At 40.3% G+C, this 21,636-nt stretch overlaps 1 protein-coding gene across 4 annotated transcripts in view; it reads right to left on the bottom strand.

Annotated features, from left to right (window-relative positions):
* The window catches only part of cep89 (centrosomal protein 89), a 67,859-nt gene that overhangs the window by 35,358 nt on the left and 10,865 nt on the right, over window positions 1-21,636 (bottom strand). For all 4 annotated transcript variants that reach the window (XM_030048173.1, XM_030048174.1, XM_030048175.1 and 1 more), the window contains exons 12-17: window positions 18,677-18,780; window positions 14,885-15,000; window positions 14,273-14,474; window positions 13,363-13,530; window positions 12,506-12,647; window positions 11,436-11,525 (exon numbers count right to left, since the gene is read on the bottom strand). In XM_030048173.1, the coding sequence (XP_029904033.1) occupies window positions 11,436-11,525; window positions 12,506-12,647; window positions 13,363-13,530; window positions 14,273-14,474; window positions 14,885-15,000; window positions 18,677-18,780 (822 nt within the window). The remainder of the gene's footprint in view (window positions 1-11,435; window positions 11,526-12,505; window positions 12,648-13,362; window positions 13,531-14,272; window positions 14,475-14,884; window positions 15,001-18,676; window positions 18,781-21,636) is intronic.

The following is a 21,636-nucleotide window of genomic DNA, read 5'->3' as shown; positions in this document are numbered from 1 at the left end:
TTTTTTTTACACTTCCTTCAACATCACTCTGAGGTTATCAAGTGCATCATAACCTCAGCTATGAGTTAGAGAGCTTTCAAGACAGAAAGGGCAAAAGCAAAAAGTATTGCTTTCACTGCAGGGCACTAAAGGCAAAGGTCCACCAGATATATATATATTTTTTTATGTTGTTTTTGCGTTGAAGCCAACATAGAGCCATTTTCTCCAGTCTAGCTGTGTCCTCCCAGCGTGAACATAGTATGGGAGCCATAGGGGAGCTGTGCAGCCATTTTGTGCTGCTCTGCTTCTGGTCAATTTATCAGAGCCGCTTATGTCTGAGAGGCATGGAAATACACTTTTGGCTTGTGAGTACATCTATACATAATAAAGGAAATGAAAATCAATATCCTTGGCTTATATAATTGATATATTTATTGCACTAAATTTTCAGTTTGCTAACTGAAACCAGTAAATTGAAGATGACAGCCTTTTCCTCTAGTTCCTTTGTAGCCAAATGTGTTGTCCGTCTTGCCAGCTCTGCTCTCTCTTCCTATGAATTAACAAGTACCTTCTTTGTTATGCCATGACTTCATTTCCCTGTTTGAAGCCAGTGAGTGAAAAAAAAAAAAAATGTGAGCAGTAGAGACAAATCACAGTATTTGAAGTAAACTTACATTCTGTCAAGACATGGCTTGCCCATAACTTCAGCAATTAACAGAGGAAAATTACAGAAAATAAATGTCTGTCTTTGTTCTGCTGAATCCAGGCTGTAAACACTGCTGATGGATTTTACATCCGTTAATTCAAATGTGATGTGACCACCATGAAGCCAGAATGCAGTGGACACTGGCTTTAAGTGGCACTAATTGAAGGTGATTGCATTTCCAAAATGACAATTTATGAATTAATTATCCTCTCATTATCTGAGCTACAATGACAGCCAAAAGTACACAGGGTCCTCCTCACTAATAAAGCCATAAATTGCTGTTCCATATATGAAAGAAGTCTTATTTTCTGCCTGAATTAGGCGCGCTGCTGGTAGACAGACAATCGGGCCTGCTGGTTGCACTGACTGACAGCTAGAACATGGCCCTGCCTTTCATCCCTCTGAGCTGAGTGGCAGCTTACATTATGGAAGTCTCTGAGTCTCGTCAACTCTATCTGACAGAAAAATGAGTTTCGCTCCACCATATTTACCATGCTTCCCTGTCACCATCTCTGGAGAAAGGGAAACATAAAAAGCATCTCCCAGCAGTCTGTCGTATGGAGATGATGAACTGATGTCACGGTCTGGCCCTCTGAGTTAGCCATGATGACCTCATCTCTCTACAGGTGAGCAGGTAAGGTTTCAGAGGTGTATGATGTGGTGTGTCCAATTTGACAGTATACCACACCATATGGATGCCATATGGATATACAATATATTGTATAACATATAACACATAACATATACTACAGCTCTGTGACAGCCCACTTTTTAAGGCATCTTCAAACAGAAGTTGCTGAAGACGTTTCTAAAGAGTTCCAAAAATGGTAAAAGAAAAAAAAATGACTCCTAATAGTTTCTCCAGCAAAATCCTCTAAGTGTTACAAAGCCAAATAATTTCACTGTGGAGCAAAAAGTCCAATATTTACTTATTTCTTAGATTTTCTCCATGTATTTTGAGCCTTCAAAGTCACAATCACACTCACAGTCACAACAATAGTGAGCAGATGTCAGAAGCTGTCACAAATCTAATCATAGATAAGAGTCTGTATGCCTAATAAAGTGCGGACATGAATGCAAATCCAATTACTTGAAATTTTTCACAGAAATTTCACTCACACAGGAGTATGAGTGAAAATTCTTGGGAAAGAAATGAAAATTCAGAGCCAAAGAGAATTTTTGGTAACATTCTGCCAAGCACAATAATTCATCTCACATTGAAATGAAGTAACCAGTCATGCAAACCTGTGACAAACTATATTTTTATATTTTCTATTCAATTATTCAATACTGTCAGGTGTTTCAAGCAGATGGGGCATTAATTTTAATAACACATGAATAATGTAGTCACAATCTCCCTTTTCTCTATAGCGCGCACACACATGCAGACTCTACCTAATGCATGCTCCCTGTCAGTTCACAAGGTGACAAAATAAATTGCAATCATTGTAAATCCATAACAATCAAATGAGTACAGATTAGCTACCTAATATTCATTCATAATTTGAACAAAAAAGTAAGATGACTCCTATCATATAAATAAGACTGTGGAAATTCTTAGGGTAAATCTGAGTACACCTCATGATGAAGTAAGAAGTGAAAGTTAGTGTCCTGCTGCTTCCAGATCAAATATTGTAAGGGAGTGGGGGACTGGATTTTCCAATTTTACAAAATTTAAAGGCTCACTTTTGAATTTTGATAATAAATGGATATAGCCTAAGCTCCTCCATGATCTTTTTGAAACTGTTTCTTTGGATTTAGTATATTTTTAAGCAGCTCAGAGTGCAGCTCATGTTGTAGATATTTGTCCCACTCCAAAATGGCCTGACCTGCTGAGGAACCCCTCGCCCCCCTACTATGTAGTGCAATAAGATATATGAGTTTTGCATTTTGAGAAAGGTTCTAATTGGAGTTGGACAGGATAATTCCATGGGATTATTAACAAGTGAACTTGTTTCCAATGTAGTTCCAACTGTTTCAGGAATTTAAAAGTACAAATATGTTGAAGCAAAGCAGAAAAAGGCAGTTCAGCCCACTAGTATCAAGAAGATTATTATTATCTCATCCCACTGGCAATTTGTGTTTCCACTTGTTTTAAGAAAAAAATTTAATATAAGACAACATGACTTGTTAACGTGGAGATTTTTGCTGTGAGGATCAACTGGAATATATGTATATACATATAATTTTTTTTATGATCGCAAAAAAATCCTGTCTTACAGTCCAGATTCATTAAATTTATAGATGTTATCTTGTTTTTCATGATCTAGGCTAGGCTGTCCTCCACTTAGTGTCTTTATTTAGCAGAATTCCTGTGCCTTCCCATTCAGGAAAAGCTCCTTGAGCCAGGCAGCATTCTCAGTGTGAGCTGCATATATGCAGTATCTTTCAACACAAACTAACAGCATGGGTTATTACTAACCAGGAATATGAACAAGACCATTAAAGATCCCATGGAACTGCATTTACTTCATGATTTGATGTACTTCCTGATGGAACAGGATGTTGACACTACTTTTTTTTTTTTTTAAATACCAATTTCTATGTGGAAAAGCAATGAATGCATGTTTTTGTGTATATGCATTGTTTATGCATCTGGCCTTAGGTGGTCTGCAATACACTATGACTATGTCTGTGATGAGATCACAGACATAGTACCAAAATTTCCCAGGTCAACCCAAGATCCACTCATATCAAACAACAGACAACATGATGTCTTGCCAGTTAGAAATGTAAAAGTTAGTTTTTAATGCACTGCCATCTGGCTGATCACTATAATTGTTGTAGCCTAAGCAGTGATGGGGATTTGAAACCTATGCACCAAATTTGGTTGGACTAGGACTTATTATCTCTGAGATATTAATTATTATAGAGCAGGAAAAGTTGGGGAATCCAAACAAAATCAATAAGGTTTAAGATCTACATTCTTGCACAAGAAGAAGAAGAAGAAGAACAAACAAATGATATTAAGAGCTTCCTGCAGACATCCAGGGCCCTATCTTGCGCCAGACTCCCTAAACCCGCTATTTGCGGATTGCGCTATTTGGCGCAAGATACCGTTTAGGGATAGCGGAAGCTCCTAAATCCGCAATTTGCGGGTAGCGGGTAGTGGCAGCGGATAGCGGGTGGCACAAGATAGAGCCCCCAGTGTAGAACTGATCAAATAAACAATATATAATCAATCGAACTGTATCGTATCCACTTCATCAGACCTCTGACTGGTCCAGATCCCAGTTTTAATAGGTCAACAATCAAAGCACTATGACGTAGGAAAACTCTTCACCCGCACAACAGGCTGTCTGCAAATAATTAAACAGATGTAATGGAACAGGATTAATCAGATGTGACTCTTAATGAACTTCTTGTTGCCATGGCAGTGAACAAAACAGTAGCCAAGTTTAATAACAAGAGAGAAGGAGGAAGCAGGTTTCTACTGATGAGACTGTACAGAGTAATCTCTCTTTCTCTGGGGTCCATTATTTACAGCTGTTCACTTTTACCTGCCTGAACAGCACCCATAAAATTCATACGCACGCACACACACACACACACACACACACACACACACACACACACACACACACACACACACACACACACACACACACACACACACACACACACACACACACACACACACACACACACAGTTTTCTTTCTCTCTCTTGTTGCTATGGAGACACTAATAAAATTGTCAGAACTACTTCAGTTTCGTTTGCTGCTCTGGTTGGAGTGACAGGAACTGCTGAAAGCTGGAGCACACACACACACACACACACACACACACACCAGAGACCTGTTGGCAAGGCACTATTACTGCCAGGGTTATGGGTTTCCCATTCCCTGTGTAGCTTAGTAGACAGCCAAAGCCAGACATATGGATATGGATGAGACAAATGGCTCAGTGACCATAATGGACTGCATTTGAGAATTATGAACATGTTCTGAATGTGACGTGCTTGTGTCTTCTGTTTAATGTTAAGCTCCGTACTGTTTTTCATTTGCATTATCATGAATTATGGAATTATGGTCTTGTTTCTAGCTTAATTGATAATGGTTCTGTCATTGCTTTCCCCACAAGGCACAGCTGAACAAAATAGAGAGCACTAATAGTTCAGGGCATGATCTTTTTCACACAGCATATGCTACAGGAATGGCTATTGCTTCCTTGAGGAGAGTGAATTAACAAAATGCATTAATGCATCCACATGTCCTTTTTCACATCAGCACTGAAAAAGAGCATGTATGTTACACCTTTTATTACACAACAGGCCCCTGTTCTATCCATGGTTAATTCAGGCTACTTTGTTTTTGCATGTTTCAATTTATCTGGCAAATCTTAATTCCTTTGCCTACAGAAGAACCACTGACAGCTTAAACATTAGAGTGACTTAAATACAATACAAATTTCAATGCCTGTTTCCTTGTTGAGAAAAAAAATATAGATTTGGTGATAACTCTCAGATGTGTTTCCATTTTAATGAGATTTGATACGTGGGGAATTCTTTTTCCATGCGGAGAGGGAAATGTGATGGAAATTCATGTAGTGAGTGAGCAGAAGATGCTTGGGAGATGTGGGCTATGGAGGGTATATGTGCAGGGCTTGGCACAGAAAGCCACAGAAATCACATCTGAATCCTTTAGCATGGCACAGAGCTCCTTAAAAGTCCAGCACCTAAATCCATCAAAAAGCTACTTCAACAAGTCAGCAGGTAACTGAATTTAAATGCAAATTTATTGCATAACCAACCTCTATATAAAGCCATCCACACAAAAACCACAGAAGGTCTGTGATTTAGCAAGGGGCCAGAGCTTGCCATGCTCTATATGGTGGTCCAGTAGTTATCTTCAAATCAGCTCTGACTGGTTAACCTGTGGAGATATTTGTCTGCTACTCTCTGAGCAAGCTGGGGATGAGAGAGCTTCACTGTGGAGCAGAGGGAGTTGCAGGAGTCTAAACTAGATGAGATAAAAAGCATTAATGACCATCCATAACTCTGAGGAGGACGAAAACAACTTTGGATTTTTGATGCTTCTAAGTTGTACATGGCCTAACAGCACGACTCTCCTTACCTGCTCTTCAAAAGTCTATAAAATGTGACATATCATTGAGGTTTCTGGCCCTAGGAAAGATCAAAATAAAATATAGCTGCAAGCAGCGATGAGGGGGGTCTAAGCAGCATGAGAACTTTTCGAGCTTTGATGCTTATTAAACAGTTTATGAATTCTGAAAAGCCTCAAGCAGCAACGACCTGGTTTCAGGCTTCACACAGATGAGCAAAGTCACTTGAACTAGTCTGATTCGTTGGAGTGTTCCTGGAGTGTTGGAGAAGCCTACACATACAGGCACTACCCACTCCAACACTCACTCTGATGTCACATAGCCACTCCATATTTATGTCAACTGCCTGGTTTTCATATGTCTGCAACTTGTTACAGGTTGGTGATTAATAATAAAGAATAACTACCATTTTTGTAATGTAATCCCAAGGAACATGCAAATGACTCATGTACCACCTATCACATGCCCTACTGTAGACATTGTTGTGTACCTTCTGCCAATGGTCGTGCACTGGCCTCTCTTTCTGCAGCACCAACAGGACTGCTATCAATACCACCACCACCTTTGAATAGCAAACATAGAATTATTGTGTTTTGCATTCACTATAAGAATAATGGAATGATTATATCCCATTTGTTGCACAAAAAAATGAATCTCAAAGGCAGTAAAAAAAATATGGCTTGTAAATCAGTGATTTTAAAACCTCAATCCTTATTTAATTTCAAAACTTTTGAATTTCAAGTCCAGGTCCTACATTTCTACACTGTACGTGTAAAATCTAATCCTCAGTGTTAATTCAACTCTACCTGAGAGTGTACATGGCCTAAAGAACCTCCTACTGAGAAGAACCAGTGTGTTTTAGAAAACTCACTTGTTGAAGCATCACTTTTTTTTGACGGTGCGACAGCGAGGGGGGGGGCTGAATAACAAGGGCAACTTGAGGCACTTGGCAGCGTCTTCCTCGAGTGCCTTTCTTTTTTTCTCTCTCTCCCTTTCTGCCCCACCTTTCCTCTTTTTTTCCCCGGATTTGGATTGGGGTCCATGGAAAAATTTATTTATCAACTGCAATGTAATCACTAAACCTTTCCTTCCGCCTCCTCCGCTCTCCTCCACAGTCCAACACACTCGCGCGAGTCGCCACACCCCCTCCTATGTTCACAGCGTGCTCGGACTGTTGGGGCGGGTGTTAATCAAAACAAACCAATCACGTCTTGATCTTGTCACAGGCTGCTGGCCTCTGATTGGCCTGGCCTGGCCTGTCCCTCTGTAAGGGACAGGCCAACCGGAGAGCGGACCGGCATGACAGCTGATTGGCCTGGCCGGCGACCTGTCCAAAAAAAAAAAAAAAATAAAAAAAGACAGGCAGGCCAGCAGGCCAGTGACAGGCCGGCGCTTCGGGAATTCTCCCGGTTCTCCCGATGTACAGTCCGGGCCTGATACCATATACAGTACGTGAATTGCCACATTGTTGGTAAGTAGGACTTGGCCACTTGGGGACTGAAATGTGGACCTTGAGATTCCCAGACAGTGATTGTACCATTGCCATTGGCATGGGTTTTCACACAGCTTCTCACAACTTGAGGCAGTAACATCACATGTGCATAAAATCGGGTATTTTGTTCTTTTTAAACTTAAAGAATTTACATTAATTTAACTGAGTGGTAGATGGAATTTGCAATCCACCTGCATTTTTGTGTTTTTCAGTCTTGGAGTTTTTGCTGCATGAACACTTTTAGTGAGGAAAAATGAAAAAGAAAGAAGAAAGAAAAAAAAAACAATAGAGCTCCTGCTGCATTAAGATAACTAAACAAAGCATTTCCTATCAAAACTCACATTATCTGTCACATTCTATCACTCTTTCATAGTGGTCATGATTTTTGTCTTTTTTCACCATAACATTTTCATTTGTCATACAATTTGATAATCATCAGCTGCGCTGCAGCCATAATCACTGAGGCTCTCTCTTTTATCTCTTTCTTGAATCATTCTCAGATATAAGTGACACCTTGAGTCTGAGTTTTAAAGTTGTGAACTCTAAAACTTGTATTGTTCAAGCCAGATATGAATTACTAAGTCCCAGTTTAGGAATGAACAGACTACAGAAGAAAATTACTTTTCTGAAAATGATATTTTGACCATGTGACGCAGATGCAGGCTTAGACATTTTGAAGTGATTGATAAGTAACAGTAGCTCTGATTGGCCTGTAATGTTTGTTTTACAGTAATCTCAGTCCTCATCACACTGACATTACTCTCAGATTCACATTAAATGAAGTAAGGGCCTACTTTTCCTCAGTGTGCTACTTTTTAGTGAAACTACAGCAAGGGACACCCCTCAACCAACACAAACATCTCCATTTAATTTTGGATAACTGGGACACAGACCACTGACCCAGACTGGAGCAGAGAGGAGGGGGAAGAGGCAGACAGCAAAAAAGATAAGAACAGAAGAGGAATAAGTGAAAGAAACTGAAACTTTGTTGGTTGTCTGACAAGATATAAACTAATTTACAAGTGAGAAGAGGTCAGTTGGTTCAATCAAGGCACCAAGCCTCAGGATGCCAGAACTCGAGGTACAACAGATCTTGCAGGGCCAGCACACTGACAAACAGCTGCTAAAGCAGAAACAAAGTCAGCTGTCTGACAAGCTGTGCCCCAATTGCTGGTGAAAGCAGTTTGTTTGGATTATGGAGCCAGTGCCAGGCCTCAGGGTACCAGGCTTCAGGGTGCCAGACATCAGGGTGTCAAGAGACTGAGCCACACAGTGCTAGCACTCAGGGTGTCAGGGCTAAGGGAGCCGAGACACTGAACCAGACACTTACTGACAGCTGCGACCCTCCATACCAACAAAGAATGTCTAATAAACTAAATATTTATATATGTATGATTCACATTAGATTGAGATCTACTGTGGGAGAGCCTTAATTGGACTCACAATATCAGTTTTCGTTGTGATGCGTGTATACAGGACTATTTTCTCTCTGTTATGCATTTTTATATCTGATTTGCATTTGTTTTTGGCTTGACCACAAAATCATGGCCAACATGTCTGGTATTGCTCTTTGTACCTGTTTCAGTTATTTCAGGCATGTATACTGCTGATTGAAAAGGCTCTCCTCATGGATGTCACATATCTGCCAAAGAATCTCAACTTGACGTCATGTCTACATGAAATCACATGCTCTAATTGGTTGATCTCAGGTGTGATCTGATAAGCATCATCTGTATGTGATCTTGAAGAGTTGTAATTTTACTATGATACTAATTAAATGGCAGCTAGAAACTATTTAATGATCATATTCTAAGACATTCTAACCTGAAACAATATACTTGTGGAGACAATTACTTTTCTTCCCTACCATTCCAAAAGCTGCTCTAACCAATGGCGCAATATATGAAAAGCATGATAGCTACACACACACACACACACACACACACACACACACACACACACACACACACACACACACACACACACACACACACACACACACACACACACACACACACACACACACACACACACACACACACACACACACACACACACACACACACATAACCTTCCCTGTTTGTTGAAGCGAAACAGGTAGCCTGTGGCTGACACATCCAAGACTCAGCGGAGGTCTTTACAGATGACCAGGAGCAGCCATACACCAAGAATTAATCAAACTATTGCATTGCACGATCTGTGTGCATATGTGTGTGTGTGTGTGTGTGTGTGTGTGTGTGTGTGTGTGTGTGTGTGTGTGTATGTACAGTATGTGTGTGTGTGTGTGTGTGAGAGAGAGAGAGAAAGATACCATTTAGGAAGCTCCAGACCACTGGAGAATATTGAAAAGCTCCTGCAATCTGACTAAGCTCCTTTAGTTCTACCTCTGCAGTGACAGTATGGTGTGACCCCAACTTGTCACATTGCATCAACCCCAAACAACATAACTTGAATTTCATTTATTTATAGAGCCTTTTATCACATGCATGTCTCAGGGGACTGGATAAGATCAATCCACACATCCATTTCCATATCTGCTTATTCCTCATCAAAGTCACAGGGGCTTGTAGTCTATCCTAGTATGCACTGAGGGGAAGGCAGAGAAACATGCTGAACACCAGTTGGATTAGATCTAACCAATCAGCAATAAATTATATATTAACACAATAAAGCACAAACACAAGGGAACAAAAGAAAGTACAAGACACACACACTTCAAAAAAATCTGAATTAGTCATTCAGTCTCATATGCAGTGTTAAAATCCTGCTTTTTTTTTTTTTAAACAAATGAAAAATCTGATGGGTATATGTGCTGATCCCACTGCATTCAAATGATAATCAACTTGTCTGCAGAATTTTCTTGAATGAAATGTCAGTACAGATCGCACTTTCCAGACAACACAACGTTTATTTGGCGTAACTGAAGCACGTTTCTGTAATTTGTGGTATCATCTGTAATGTGTTGCGTCTGTGTTATGCTTTGTCTGAATTCGCTGAGTGTTTTCTAAATACTGTATAATTGAGGAAGATGCTTTCTTAATTTGCTTGTGTTTAGTCTATTTGCATGTGTTTCTTAAGCTGCCTTGAGTTGAGCTCTCACCCAGCACTACCAATGTTAAACTTCCAGAACATACAAGGAAAAAAAAAAAAAAAAAACAGGAAAATATCCCCAGGCAATGTAGTTTCTTTTTACCAGTCAACAGGTTGCAGAGCATGATAATGATGTTGGACACAGGAACCAGACATGATCCTAGTTCTCTCTTGATGATCACTCCAAATCATTCAGTTGGTTTAGCAGTGACCCTCCTCCCAAGGAGACCAGTGGACCAAAGCCATATCAGAGAGACCAGAAATCGCTCATGTCCAAAGTTAATGTTCAACTTCGAATCTAGTTCATATCACTGAATTTCACAACAGAGTCAATCCAGATACTTAACTTCATATCAACCAGTCCAGTGCCAATACCTGTCCAATGTGAATACTGTCAAGACGTAAAAGTACCAAAGCAAAAGGTTACTGAGTGAAAGTAATAACTAGTTCATTAAAAATATAAAGTAAGTAAAGTAAAAATTCTTAGAAATGAGAACAGTGTTACATGAGATCTTTTCCATGTAATTCTAAAAGGAATTACATGGAAAAGGTCACATGTTTTGTATGTTCTGTGTGTTCTGTGAACTCTTTGCGCTCATCAAGAGCAAACACAAAAGAGCAAATGCACAAAAAGCTATTAAATTACAGTAACAAATTGGGCAGTTACTTCCACAGAAACACAGCTGAGCTCTGTCTGGCAAACAGCAGGCTGAGAGAAACAAGCTGTCATCACTTTAATGATGTTTTCTGCTTGGTGGTGGCCTGCAGTAAATAGCTGAACAGGTACAGTACATGTGGAATGGAACAATCAATAGAAAGTAGATTAAAAGGTTTTCTTGAGGAGAATGGCTGAATTAAAAAAAACCTATTAGGAAGGAAGAAGCAGGTAGCAAAGCACCTGAAGCACACTGGTTCAGAAAATTTTAACAGTCTCTGTTCCAATGCTTATCAGTCTGTTATCAGCGAAAGCAGTTTGCTGCTGTAATTGGTTGAATAGGGTTCATTGATTTCCCTAGTCTCTGTATTCAGGCCAAGAAACAAAAGCTCAGGTTTTGCTATTATTTCAGAAGCAGCAAACTGCATTTTCTCCAAAATGAAGGCCTTACTTTGACATCTTCCTGGAGTTTTCTGAAGCGAACGGTGCCTTCCAGGATTGTGCCGATGAATTTTTGCTTGTCCTGCTGGAGGACAGAGGCCTGAAAAGGGAGAAGGGAAAGAGGAGGGGTTACTGATCTAGGACAAGAGCACAACAGAGAAGGAGAGAATGAATGCATGGTTGGATGGAGGGAGTGTGGGATTAAGAGAGACAGAAGAAGGACAGATTGTCAAAACTGAAGCTGTGCAAAATGGTGTTGGTCCTGTATGGCAATATGAGTCCAAGAAGGCATTAGCACTGCCATGGCAAGTTATCTGAAAGTTCATTTTTAAGGCTGTAGAAGCTACTTAGAATTAAACTGAGGACAAATTAACACAATAATTGAAATTTTCAACCTAGGCCTTATGTTCTTTTTAATTGCTCATACAGAGTTATTTGGCCCTTTCAGTGTGTATTAGAGTTGAGCATTCCCAGCAAACTACAGGAAACAATCATTATAATTACAAAACAAGGGAAATATAGTTCGACTGAAAATAACTGCAATTATCCTTTGAAGAATAATTGCAGTTATTTTATTCATTTATTTATTTATTTTTCTTCCATCCCTTCAGTGTGAAAGTCCCCACAGTTTCATTTCCACCTCACCTCTACACTACAAATCTTTCAATATCATTCATCAACTTATGGTTTTAAGCTTGGAAAACAGAATTGTTGATCTTAAAACACTGGCAGCTGCAGAATATGCACTCACATGTGGAAGTAACACCTGCTCATACTGTCTGATATCTGAAACCATTCTAAAACCCCCACCACAATATCAATTAACACCTTCCAATCCCTATAATTTAAACTGAGACAGCTCAAATATGCATGCAGCACAATTAAACATAATTATATTAGTTTTACTGTCATTTGTGTGCTTGGCTCAGAAGTGAATTGTGAATGCCAGATAAATTCCAATTCAATTCTTGAAATTAGACTGAAGGAGACACAACAGGAAACATGAATTTACTTTAAGTGGAAATAATTGTCAACATTTCAGTCACAAGACCTTTTTCAGGTCAGCTATGTTAATAGTACCATGTGAATTAGCTGGTCTCTCTCCTTGGATATTTGCTCAGCCACAGACATGACGGCTCCCAGGTAATGCCGAGCCTTCACCTCCTTCAAGACATACTCCTCCTTCTGTCGTTTCAACACAGTCATCCTCCTCTCAGTCTTCCTGGATGATAGAAACACAGAAGAGGGGAAGTAACATGGTAGGAGGAAAGGAGAGAGAATGACAGAGAGGGAGAAAGGGAGAGGAGGGGGGGGGGAAGAAAAACAGAATAAAAGGAAGGAATGAGGCAGTAGAGAAGGAGGGAAGGAGATAAGGGGGAACAAAGGAAACAAGGAAGGAGTGATGGAAAGGGAGAAAAAAAAGAGTCCAAGGAGTGATGGAAAGGGAGAAAAAGAGTCCAAGGAATAGAGGAGACAAAAAAGAGGTTTAAGTGGCTGATCTCTGAGACTCTGCGCTTTCCATGGGACAGAGATAAATCACTCTCTTCAAACACCATCTGACAATTTTCACACCTCAGAATGAGAGGCTCTATTAATCTGAGATCAACTCTATGGGGAAGAGAGAAAGATCTGCAGACTCAGACTGACTTCAGTCTACAAAGACAGACAGATAAATAAGATAGCTCTGTAAATAAATAAATAAATAAATGAATAAAAATGATATGTAACTTAGGGAGAACCCCCAGGCTCCACACCTTAAATGTTCCCACCACCAGTCTTCACTCTTGTCAGCAACAGTTACCAACTGGACACAAGTCCACTAGTACTAACTATAGTAACTGTAGTAGCCACACTTGCAGTGCTAACAGTAGCAGTACTGGTAGTAGTACTAGTGGTTGCAGTAGCAGAAACAACATCAGCAGTAGTTTCATTAGTACCTGTTAGCCTGTCTGCCCAGCTCCAAGTCTGCCTCCATTCTCTCGATGTCCACAGTCAGGTTTGTTTTCTGCAGAGCTAAACTCTTGTTCTCCTTCTGCAGAGTGGACACTTTGAGCAGCAGCTCCTCCACCTCGCTCCTCTTCCTGGCCTCCTCCTGCTCCAGCTGCCTGAAGGACCAGGGCAGATGTCACAGCAATTCATGACATAACATGACAAACAAAACAAAACAAAAAAAAATCCATCTTACACTTCTCTCTGGATCAACAACTTTAATACCAGGGAGGTACACGTTCTATCTAATTATCACTTTAAAAAAAAAAAAAAAATTACATCTATCACCAAGTCTCACACTACACATATCCGCATGTTACAGCCTTTTGTGAAAAATCTGTACATTACTGTGGATATCCACAAAGAAACAAACAGTGCTTAGTAACTCTCAATACTATCAGAGATAGAGGGGAGAGAAGAAAAGATTTGCCCCAATTTCCAGGAGCCACAGACCTCATTCTGTGCTCAATGTATTGCCATTAATGGAAAAACAGTGTGATATGGCCTTCTCTTATCGACTTTAATAGGAAAATGAGATCTCCTGCAGATATTACAATCAAAGTGGTGATTTTTGATCCTCTGTTGCAGATAGATTGTGTTAAAAACATCAAACAGTTGTTTGGACCAAATTCTACAACACTGGTATCCAATCATGACTTGTGGAAGCTCGAGACTTTTTTTTTTTTTTTTTTTTTTACAATCAAACTCCAAAAAAGATCATCTTACTACTTTAACACACATTAAAAAATAATTGATGAGCTATTGTAGTGTTTGGTTACAATGAAAATAGGAAGACTGTTGAATCTACATGCACCATGATTTGACATATTAGTTTAAAACACAGATGATGTTTGGTACCATCTGAGTTTGCTGATGATGCTGTTGTGTTCATCCCAGGTGACAGCGTCCTTCAGGCGAGCCTGCAGCCCCTGCACCTCCTTGATCTTTTCCTGTAGTTCCCTCTGGTTTACCTGTGCCTCCCTCCTTATCTCCTCCAGCTCCTCCTGCAAATGCTGCTTTTCCTCCTCTAACAGCATTAACTTCTTGGACACCTTGGATACTACAGAGAGATGGGAGAGGAGGAATCAACAAAAAAATCATAAGACAGAGGGGGAGACAAAGATATATTTCAGTTAGACAGAAATACACCATCGATCTTTCATTTAATTCTTGACAATCAGATATGGTTAGGGTCATCCAGCTGTGTATCATGGATATGATGACATGATACACTGTTTTTGATTACTATGTTGATGGAAAGACTTTAACCTGTATTAATTGTAAACTCTGCCAGCTGGCTGTTTGAATAACAATCAGGGCCAGTCACAGTGCTCCGCTCCACACAAATCTCAACCACTAGTACAGTCACAGCCTGTGCTTTTTCCCTTAGCCTCTGCTGTGGTCCCCTTACATTTTTTCATTGGCTTTCACTTATCTTTTCCCCAGGCCCCGCCTCCATCTATGCAGTACCTTCAGAGTGGTGTCGGTTGTAGCTGGCCTTGGCTTTGACATGCTGAACCTCCAGCTGATCAATCAGAACCTGGTTCTCCTGCAGAACCAGAATGGCCTGCTGCTGCAGCTGGTGACTGAGAGAGACAGAGAGAGAGACAGAGAGAGAGAGAGAGAGAGAGAGAGAGAGAGAGAGAGAGAGAGAGAGAGAGAGAGAGGGGGAAGAGATAAAGTAAGAGAGAAATGTGGGTCAGAGCAACAGGAGGGGGATCATTTCAGGACATCAAGCATAATCACACATGAACAAAGTCCCTCTCTCTGTGCTTCTTTATTCTGGGTTACCTGCTGTGTTGATGTTGGTTCAGCGATGTGTTGTCCCTGCTAGTACTGAATGCTGAGGGTTTTTCTCTAACAGAGCTACAAACAGGCTGCAGGACTGTGACAGACTGTGCAGCTGCTTTGAAGTTCAGATCGATTGCTACAAACTTCAGAGAACCACTGGTCAATACCAGTTAGTGTAGTCAAGTAGGGTTCAAAATATATTAAGTGTTATTTCCTCCGCCAAGGTCGTGAAACCTCTGACAGGGAGGTACAGTATGTGATTGCCCCGTCCATCCAGCAGTAGAATAAGGAGAATAACTCAAAAAAGTACTGCATAAATTTGCATAAAACTTGGTTGCCTAAAGGGGGCATTTAGCACAAACAGGGCCATAGTTTCCAAAAGCATCCAAATAACATCACATGGATGTTCATGGGCCAGAGAGGCAGTGACCATCTTTTCACACTGGCTGAAAGGGTGGGTCCTATGGCAACACTTTTGCAAAACATTTCTGTCACTGTAATTATCTGGTGATATTAAAAAAAAGCCCATGGCTGTCCAGATATTATTCGTAGGCATGAAGTACACTGTACAATAGAAGAGTCTGCCCTGCTTCCGGTTCAACATAAATCGCTTGTACAAAACCGAAAGTTAAGGCAAATAAAACTCCTGTTAGATTACTTGGATTATTGTATCTCTGACCTCTAATTCAAAGATAAGGTGAGGCTGCAGTCTTTCAGCTGCAAGGTAACTGTTTTTTCAGTTAACTCTTTCTGTTGCCGCAGTGCTGATTGCAGCAACAAAGGCGGTCCTGAGACTGATCTGAAATTTGAATATGTTTAATTGGAGTATGTGTGGTTTCAAAGAAACTTTAAATGAAGTTGAAGCAACAAGGGTGTGAAGAGGAGGGCAGAGGAGGAACTTATTCTTGGGCCCTTACAGAAATTTAGACAGCTAAAACCAGGCAATAATAAAAACAGGTTGGCTGTAAATTGTGCGGTGGAACAACAGTGATAACTCTCACATTGCATTTTACTGTAAAAAAAAAAAAAAAAAACATGTAATTTTGCTTAATGTAGCTTTAAGTATTCTACTACACCATAACACAGTATGCTTGAGGAAAGTCAGTAGAAACTTGTTTGTCAGCTCTGCAATGCCATGGTAAACCCTGCCAGAAAATGTATGTGCTGTATGTGACACAATACTGTATGGTTGCTCAAATGTAAGCTCAGTGTTTTTACATGCATACTCATGTTCTTATCAATGGGTACAGCAAGGCTCGAACCCTGCCAGGAGTAGAGGTCCAATTCCCACTGGGCCACCAAAACAAAAAACTGTACACAGTGGAGAAAGAAAGCTAGGCATGGAAGAGAAAAGCATATAAAGTTTAAACAAAGAGACAATGGAAGGAGTGTAATGTACGTGGTCTTCGACTGAGCAGCCAGCTGAATGACAATGTTGGTTTGTATGCAAATGCAATTCAAACATTCAAACATGACTAATCAAACCAATATGTCCACTTTGTTCTTATTTTACATAGTTATATTGCAGGGTTCTAATGCCTTAAAGTGTTGCTGCTTCACATAAAAATGAGTGTTATTCCCTTGCAGAAAGACAAGCATTTACACTGGTGAGATTCATCTTAATTTCTTGTTTTGTGTAACTGGTGTAAGAAATGGTGCCTCACTATAAACCCTTGCAAAAACAAAGCAATGCACTTTGGAAATCATGGAAAGTTGTTTTAAAATCTCATCTGGAAGTCAGGATTTGGAATATATTAATTATTACAAATATCTACCTATACAAATGTATGAGATGTCTGTTTATGTTTAATAAATTAGATTAAAAAGGGGGTATTTATAACAGGACAGGAAGTCCACATGTTTTCCCCAACACTAACTGTCACAGGTGATATGGAATGGGAACCATGTGAGATAAGATGTCATGTTAATATAATTAGACTGCGGAACAGATTGCTTGTATGCCACGGTACAACTAAAAAGACAGGAAAAGTATAGTGCAAAAGCGTAGGTGATGTAAATATGTTGAGGTGACAAATGATAAGAAAGCACCAAGTAAAACAGATGCAGGATATGCAATACAAACTTAAGCTTCATGGTTTATATCCTCTGAGGAAGGAATACTCATGTAGAAGGAACAGTATGTCCAGTTGTCAGTGTCAAAACAGAAAAGGTCACCATGTGCTCAGTTACATTAAAGCATTCTGCCCCTGCACATGGAAGCAGGATGATTCAGTCTTGTAGATGAAATAGATTGCGTCTGTAACCTCTGTGAGCTTGGGGATATCTAAAATTAATTTAATTTTGCATTGTATCATCCACTTATGCTTTACGTAGAGAATTATTTCAGCAGTCTAATGCAATTGAGGTGATTTCATTGGAGGATGGAGAGAACATGAAATAGTTCTTTGATAACAATGTGTGCACTGGAAACTTTTCTTGAAAAAGCAAATGGAAAGAACCTGTATGGTGTTTATTGTCCATTCAACATGCATATGTTTTGTCAAGTCCTGCATGTGTGTGCATGGATGTGCTTGACTTGTGGGTGCTCCTTAACAATGGACTCCTTAAGAATTTGAAATACCTGTGAACTAAATATAATACCTATGCAAAGATAACTTTAAGGCCAAATCCAATTCCTCCCTCTGGCCCTACCACTTCACCCTACCCTTCTGTTTTGTGTGCTCCTGTGTAGGGTAGGGTGTTCCATTTCTTTTGGCGATCATGGGATAGTGGTCACCTAGCCATCCAAATGGCCCTCCCAGCAGTGCATGATGCAGTCTACAAACGTAGAGGTTGAAGAAATACGGAAAAAGTGATGGGAAAGAAGTTTCATTAATGCATTCACTCATACACTTGTCTAAAACTGACTAATCAGATCAAGTGCTTAAATCACCAGATCCTAAACCTAAAATGACTGTGAATGAGAGCAGTGAGAGCAGTGAGTGAATGAGAGCAGTGATTTTACAACTTTAGATTTTATTATTTCATGCAGTATAAGGTTTACAGCAAGCAGCTTTTTGCTTTGATTTTCAGCTACCTCCAGCTAGCCCACACAGTTTTACCACAATTGGCACTTTCCTAGTTAATTACATTTCTCTGTGGATTGTTATTCTAATCATATCTTTGTTGCTGCATGAAATGAGGAAGTCAGGAAGTCAGCAGTTCCTATCATGTATCAAAAGCGATCAACCCAAGCACTTAACATTAGTAACAGTGAAGGTGCCTGAACAGACCATCAAGTGTGTTCAGTTTTCACTACACCAGCAGAAAGAGTCATGTAGTCATGTAGCAGTCATGTAAGTGCTAACAGGAGTTGAAGGGCAAGTGATGTGTTTTTCAATAAACTTGAATATCTGAGGAAGACTGGAGGTCAAACATGGTGAATCATCAGCTGATAGAGACAAGAACACACACACACACACACACACACACACACACACACACACACACACAGAGCACAAATCATCTCACCAATCCTTTGGGCTGACTCCTCCACTCTTTGCTATTTCATCATTTAGTCGCTCATTTTCTTTGACAACCTCCTCCACACGAAAACGTAACTTCTTCATCTCCTCCTAAGGCAAGCACACAGAGACACAGAGTAATAAAGTTTGAGGACAGTAAAAGTGTCATTCTAAAATCAGATGCCTACCTTCAAAAACCCATGAAAACCATGACAATGGCAGCAATTCAAAATATTCAAAAATACTTTAAGTTAATCACACTATATTTTTATTAATGGCTAACATGAGGGTAAAACATTTCAGCCTATAAGTTTAGCCAACGACCAAAATACTGAGATATTCTTCAGATTTTTTTTTCATTAGACACCTAATGCGAGGATATCAGCACCAAGAACTTGGACCCTGGCAGTATACGGATGTGAGTTGATGCATCTACAGCATCAGACTTAGATAACGTGCAAAATGTTAGTGTTTTAAAAAGAGTAGAAAATGACAAGCTTGAAGGCTTTTCTGAGGGGAGAGGATGTGTTTGCTCTACTCCTAACTGGGTTTGGGAAAAGCTTCATATATCAGCTAGCAGCAGGTTGTCATAAACACAGAGCTGTGTGATGCGATTTAGGCTCATGTGGGAGCAGGGCAGAGTTTCAGAGAACCAAAGGTCACAATGCACTAAGTTGACAATTTGGTTATCCAGTGATCATTAATTCTCTGATGACAAACTTTCCTCCTTATCGTGGCGTTGCCAACAGAAATGAAAGGAGCCTCTCCAAGGTGTGAGTCCCACACACAAAACTGTATGTCAGTCACATACCACACACTATCTGGCACAGACATTCTCTCTACAATTTCTCTCAGCCTTCCAGCTTTGTAGCGGTGCCCTTCTCAGTCTTACTGTGATGTACACCAGGACAGGGAAATGAGTCACAAAGCCATTTAGGGAATGCACAGGGAAAGATGCATGCTTTATCAACAAAATGGCCAAAACAAAATGCCATGTTATATACTAGATGTGCATAATGAATGGAAAATGAGCTTGATAGTGGTGGTGAAAAAAATGAAGCCAATTTATTTGCATCTATAATTGTGCAATGAGAAAAAAAGCCATCCATGTGATGAATTTTTCCACACATGTACAAATGTATTCATTTAAATATCTATATGTGATGTTGGATCCTGAGATGGCACCACAAAGTGGCTGCTAAAAGTGCCATGCTATTTACTGACAGTGTGCAAAGAGTGGAAAGTGTGCTTGATAGTGCTGGTTGAAAAATAAAGCTTATTTCCCTTTGTTATGATCATATATATGTTAATTAGTGAAAATTCTGACATAAAATTTGTCAGCAACAAAGGCCATCCAAATCAAGACTGCACGCAATCTATTAAAATTTGACAAAACTAACTCCACTAAATTGTTATATCCCTTACAAAATCTTTTTCAAACTTTTGCACAGAGTTTGGTCATTCATTCTGAGTATTGCTACTGTGAGTATTGTCACAAGAAAGTCAGCAAAGCGAGAATGAGAGTTTTTCCTCCTTGAAACTCAAACGAAAGAACAATCCAATTATAGAGCCGCTTTGGTATGCAAGGGGGCAGCCCTGCTGGATAAGTCTTACAGCCGAAGCCCAAAATTTGTCCATGCAAATGAAAGGGGCTAATTCCTTTGAACGTTGCTCTTTTTGGCGGCTTTGTAACACCATGGGCTCTAGTTTCGCAGACCTGGCGAGGCCGGGTCGCAGTGCAGTTGCGCTTCGCCAACTATGTGTGGCCAGGTGGATTTTGCAAGTTTGGCACGCTGTGCACGGTGGCGCAAGTACTCCGCCGTCCCTCCTACCGGCAGAAGGGAGGAGAGAAGGCGTGGAGTGGGTTTGACACAGCCGATTCACTTTAAACCAATCAAATGAGCCCCTGTCCTCGCCTTTAAAATGCGCTGCGTGAAGGCGTAATGAAAGTTTACACAATTAACATGGAGGGCTACTGCCGCAGGCGGCGCGGAGCGGAGACCGGCGCGCAGTGCGGACACGTCACCAAAACCTCACAGGGAGGCTTCCGTAATGTCATGCACATTAACAATGCAATAAATACCGACAAAAAACACTATTCAATGCTACTATCACAATCTTTTGGCACAAAACTGTCACTGCGCCAAGCTGAATCTGTCGACACCTCCCCCTGCTGCGCCACCACTCCCATCTCGGCGCACCTCGGTCTGCGAAACTAGCAAACTGTGCGCCCCTCAGGTTGCACTGGTTGAAATTAGCTCTGCACGGGGTTCGCCTCACTGCGCCACCCTGCGCTGCGCCAGGAAACTAGAGCCCCATGACTTGATCTGTATAATGTTTTCATTGAATAAGACTTAAACTCTGCAACTAAGGTGCAAAAAAGTCTAAATTGTGTGCAATGCAATCTTATCAGCCACAGTAACCGGTTGATTCCAAAGCTTAAACATTCCATGCACTATTTTAAAGTAAAGTAAAGATAAAGTATTTAGAACAGGGCTCCAAACTTTGGCTTTCCCATTAAGTGGACTAAGTTGCTTGACACAAGCAGCAGATAAATGCTGGCGCCAAACAGATAGTTCACAGTGTTAAAGGTTAATTCCAGATAATAATAAACATAATTAAGTAAGAACGCTGCAGCCAGCAGTCACAAAACCGTCTGCAGTGTAATTAAACAGAGCGTGTATGCATGTCAAACTACATCCACTAAAACTACTTGTTTTTGCCACAGCCAGGTTCAGATTGTTATTATAAGTGTCTGACAACATTATGGAAATGATCCCTACAGAGCTAGACATGCGTCTACCACCTTAGCAGAAGTCTTCCTCAAGGAGAAATCTCGCTCTGAAATCTCACATGATGTGAGATGTTGCAGGAAGACAACAGTAGAAACAGTATAGAAAGTGTAGCTTAGTGTAATCTAAAAGATTTTAAAAAAGAAAAACAATGGTTCATATTTGTGCATTTCTG

Source organism: Myripristis murdjan, chromosome 3 (genome assembly GCF_902150065.1).
Source record: "Myripristis murdjan chromosome 3, fMyrMur1.1, whole genome shotgun sequence".
Lineage (NCBI taxonomy): Eukaryota > Metazoa > Chordata > Actinopteri > Holocentriformes > Holocentridae > Myripristis > Myripristis murdjan.
This window is presented reverse-complemented; position numbering and strand designations above follow the sequence as displayed.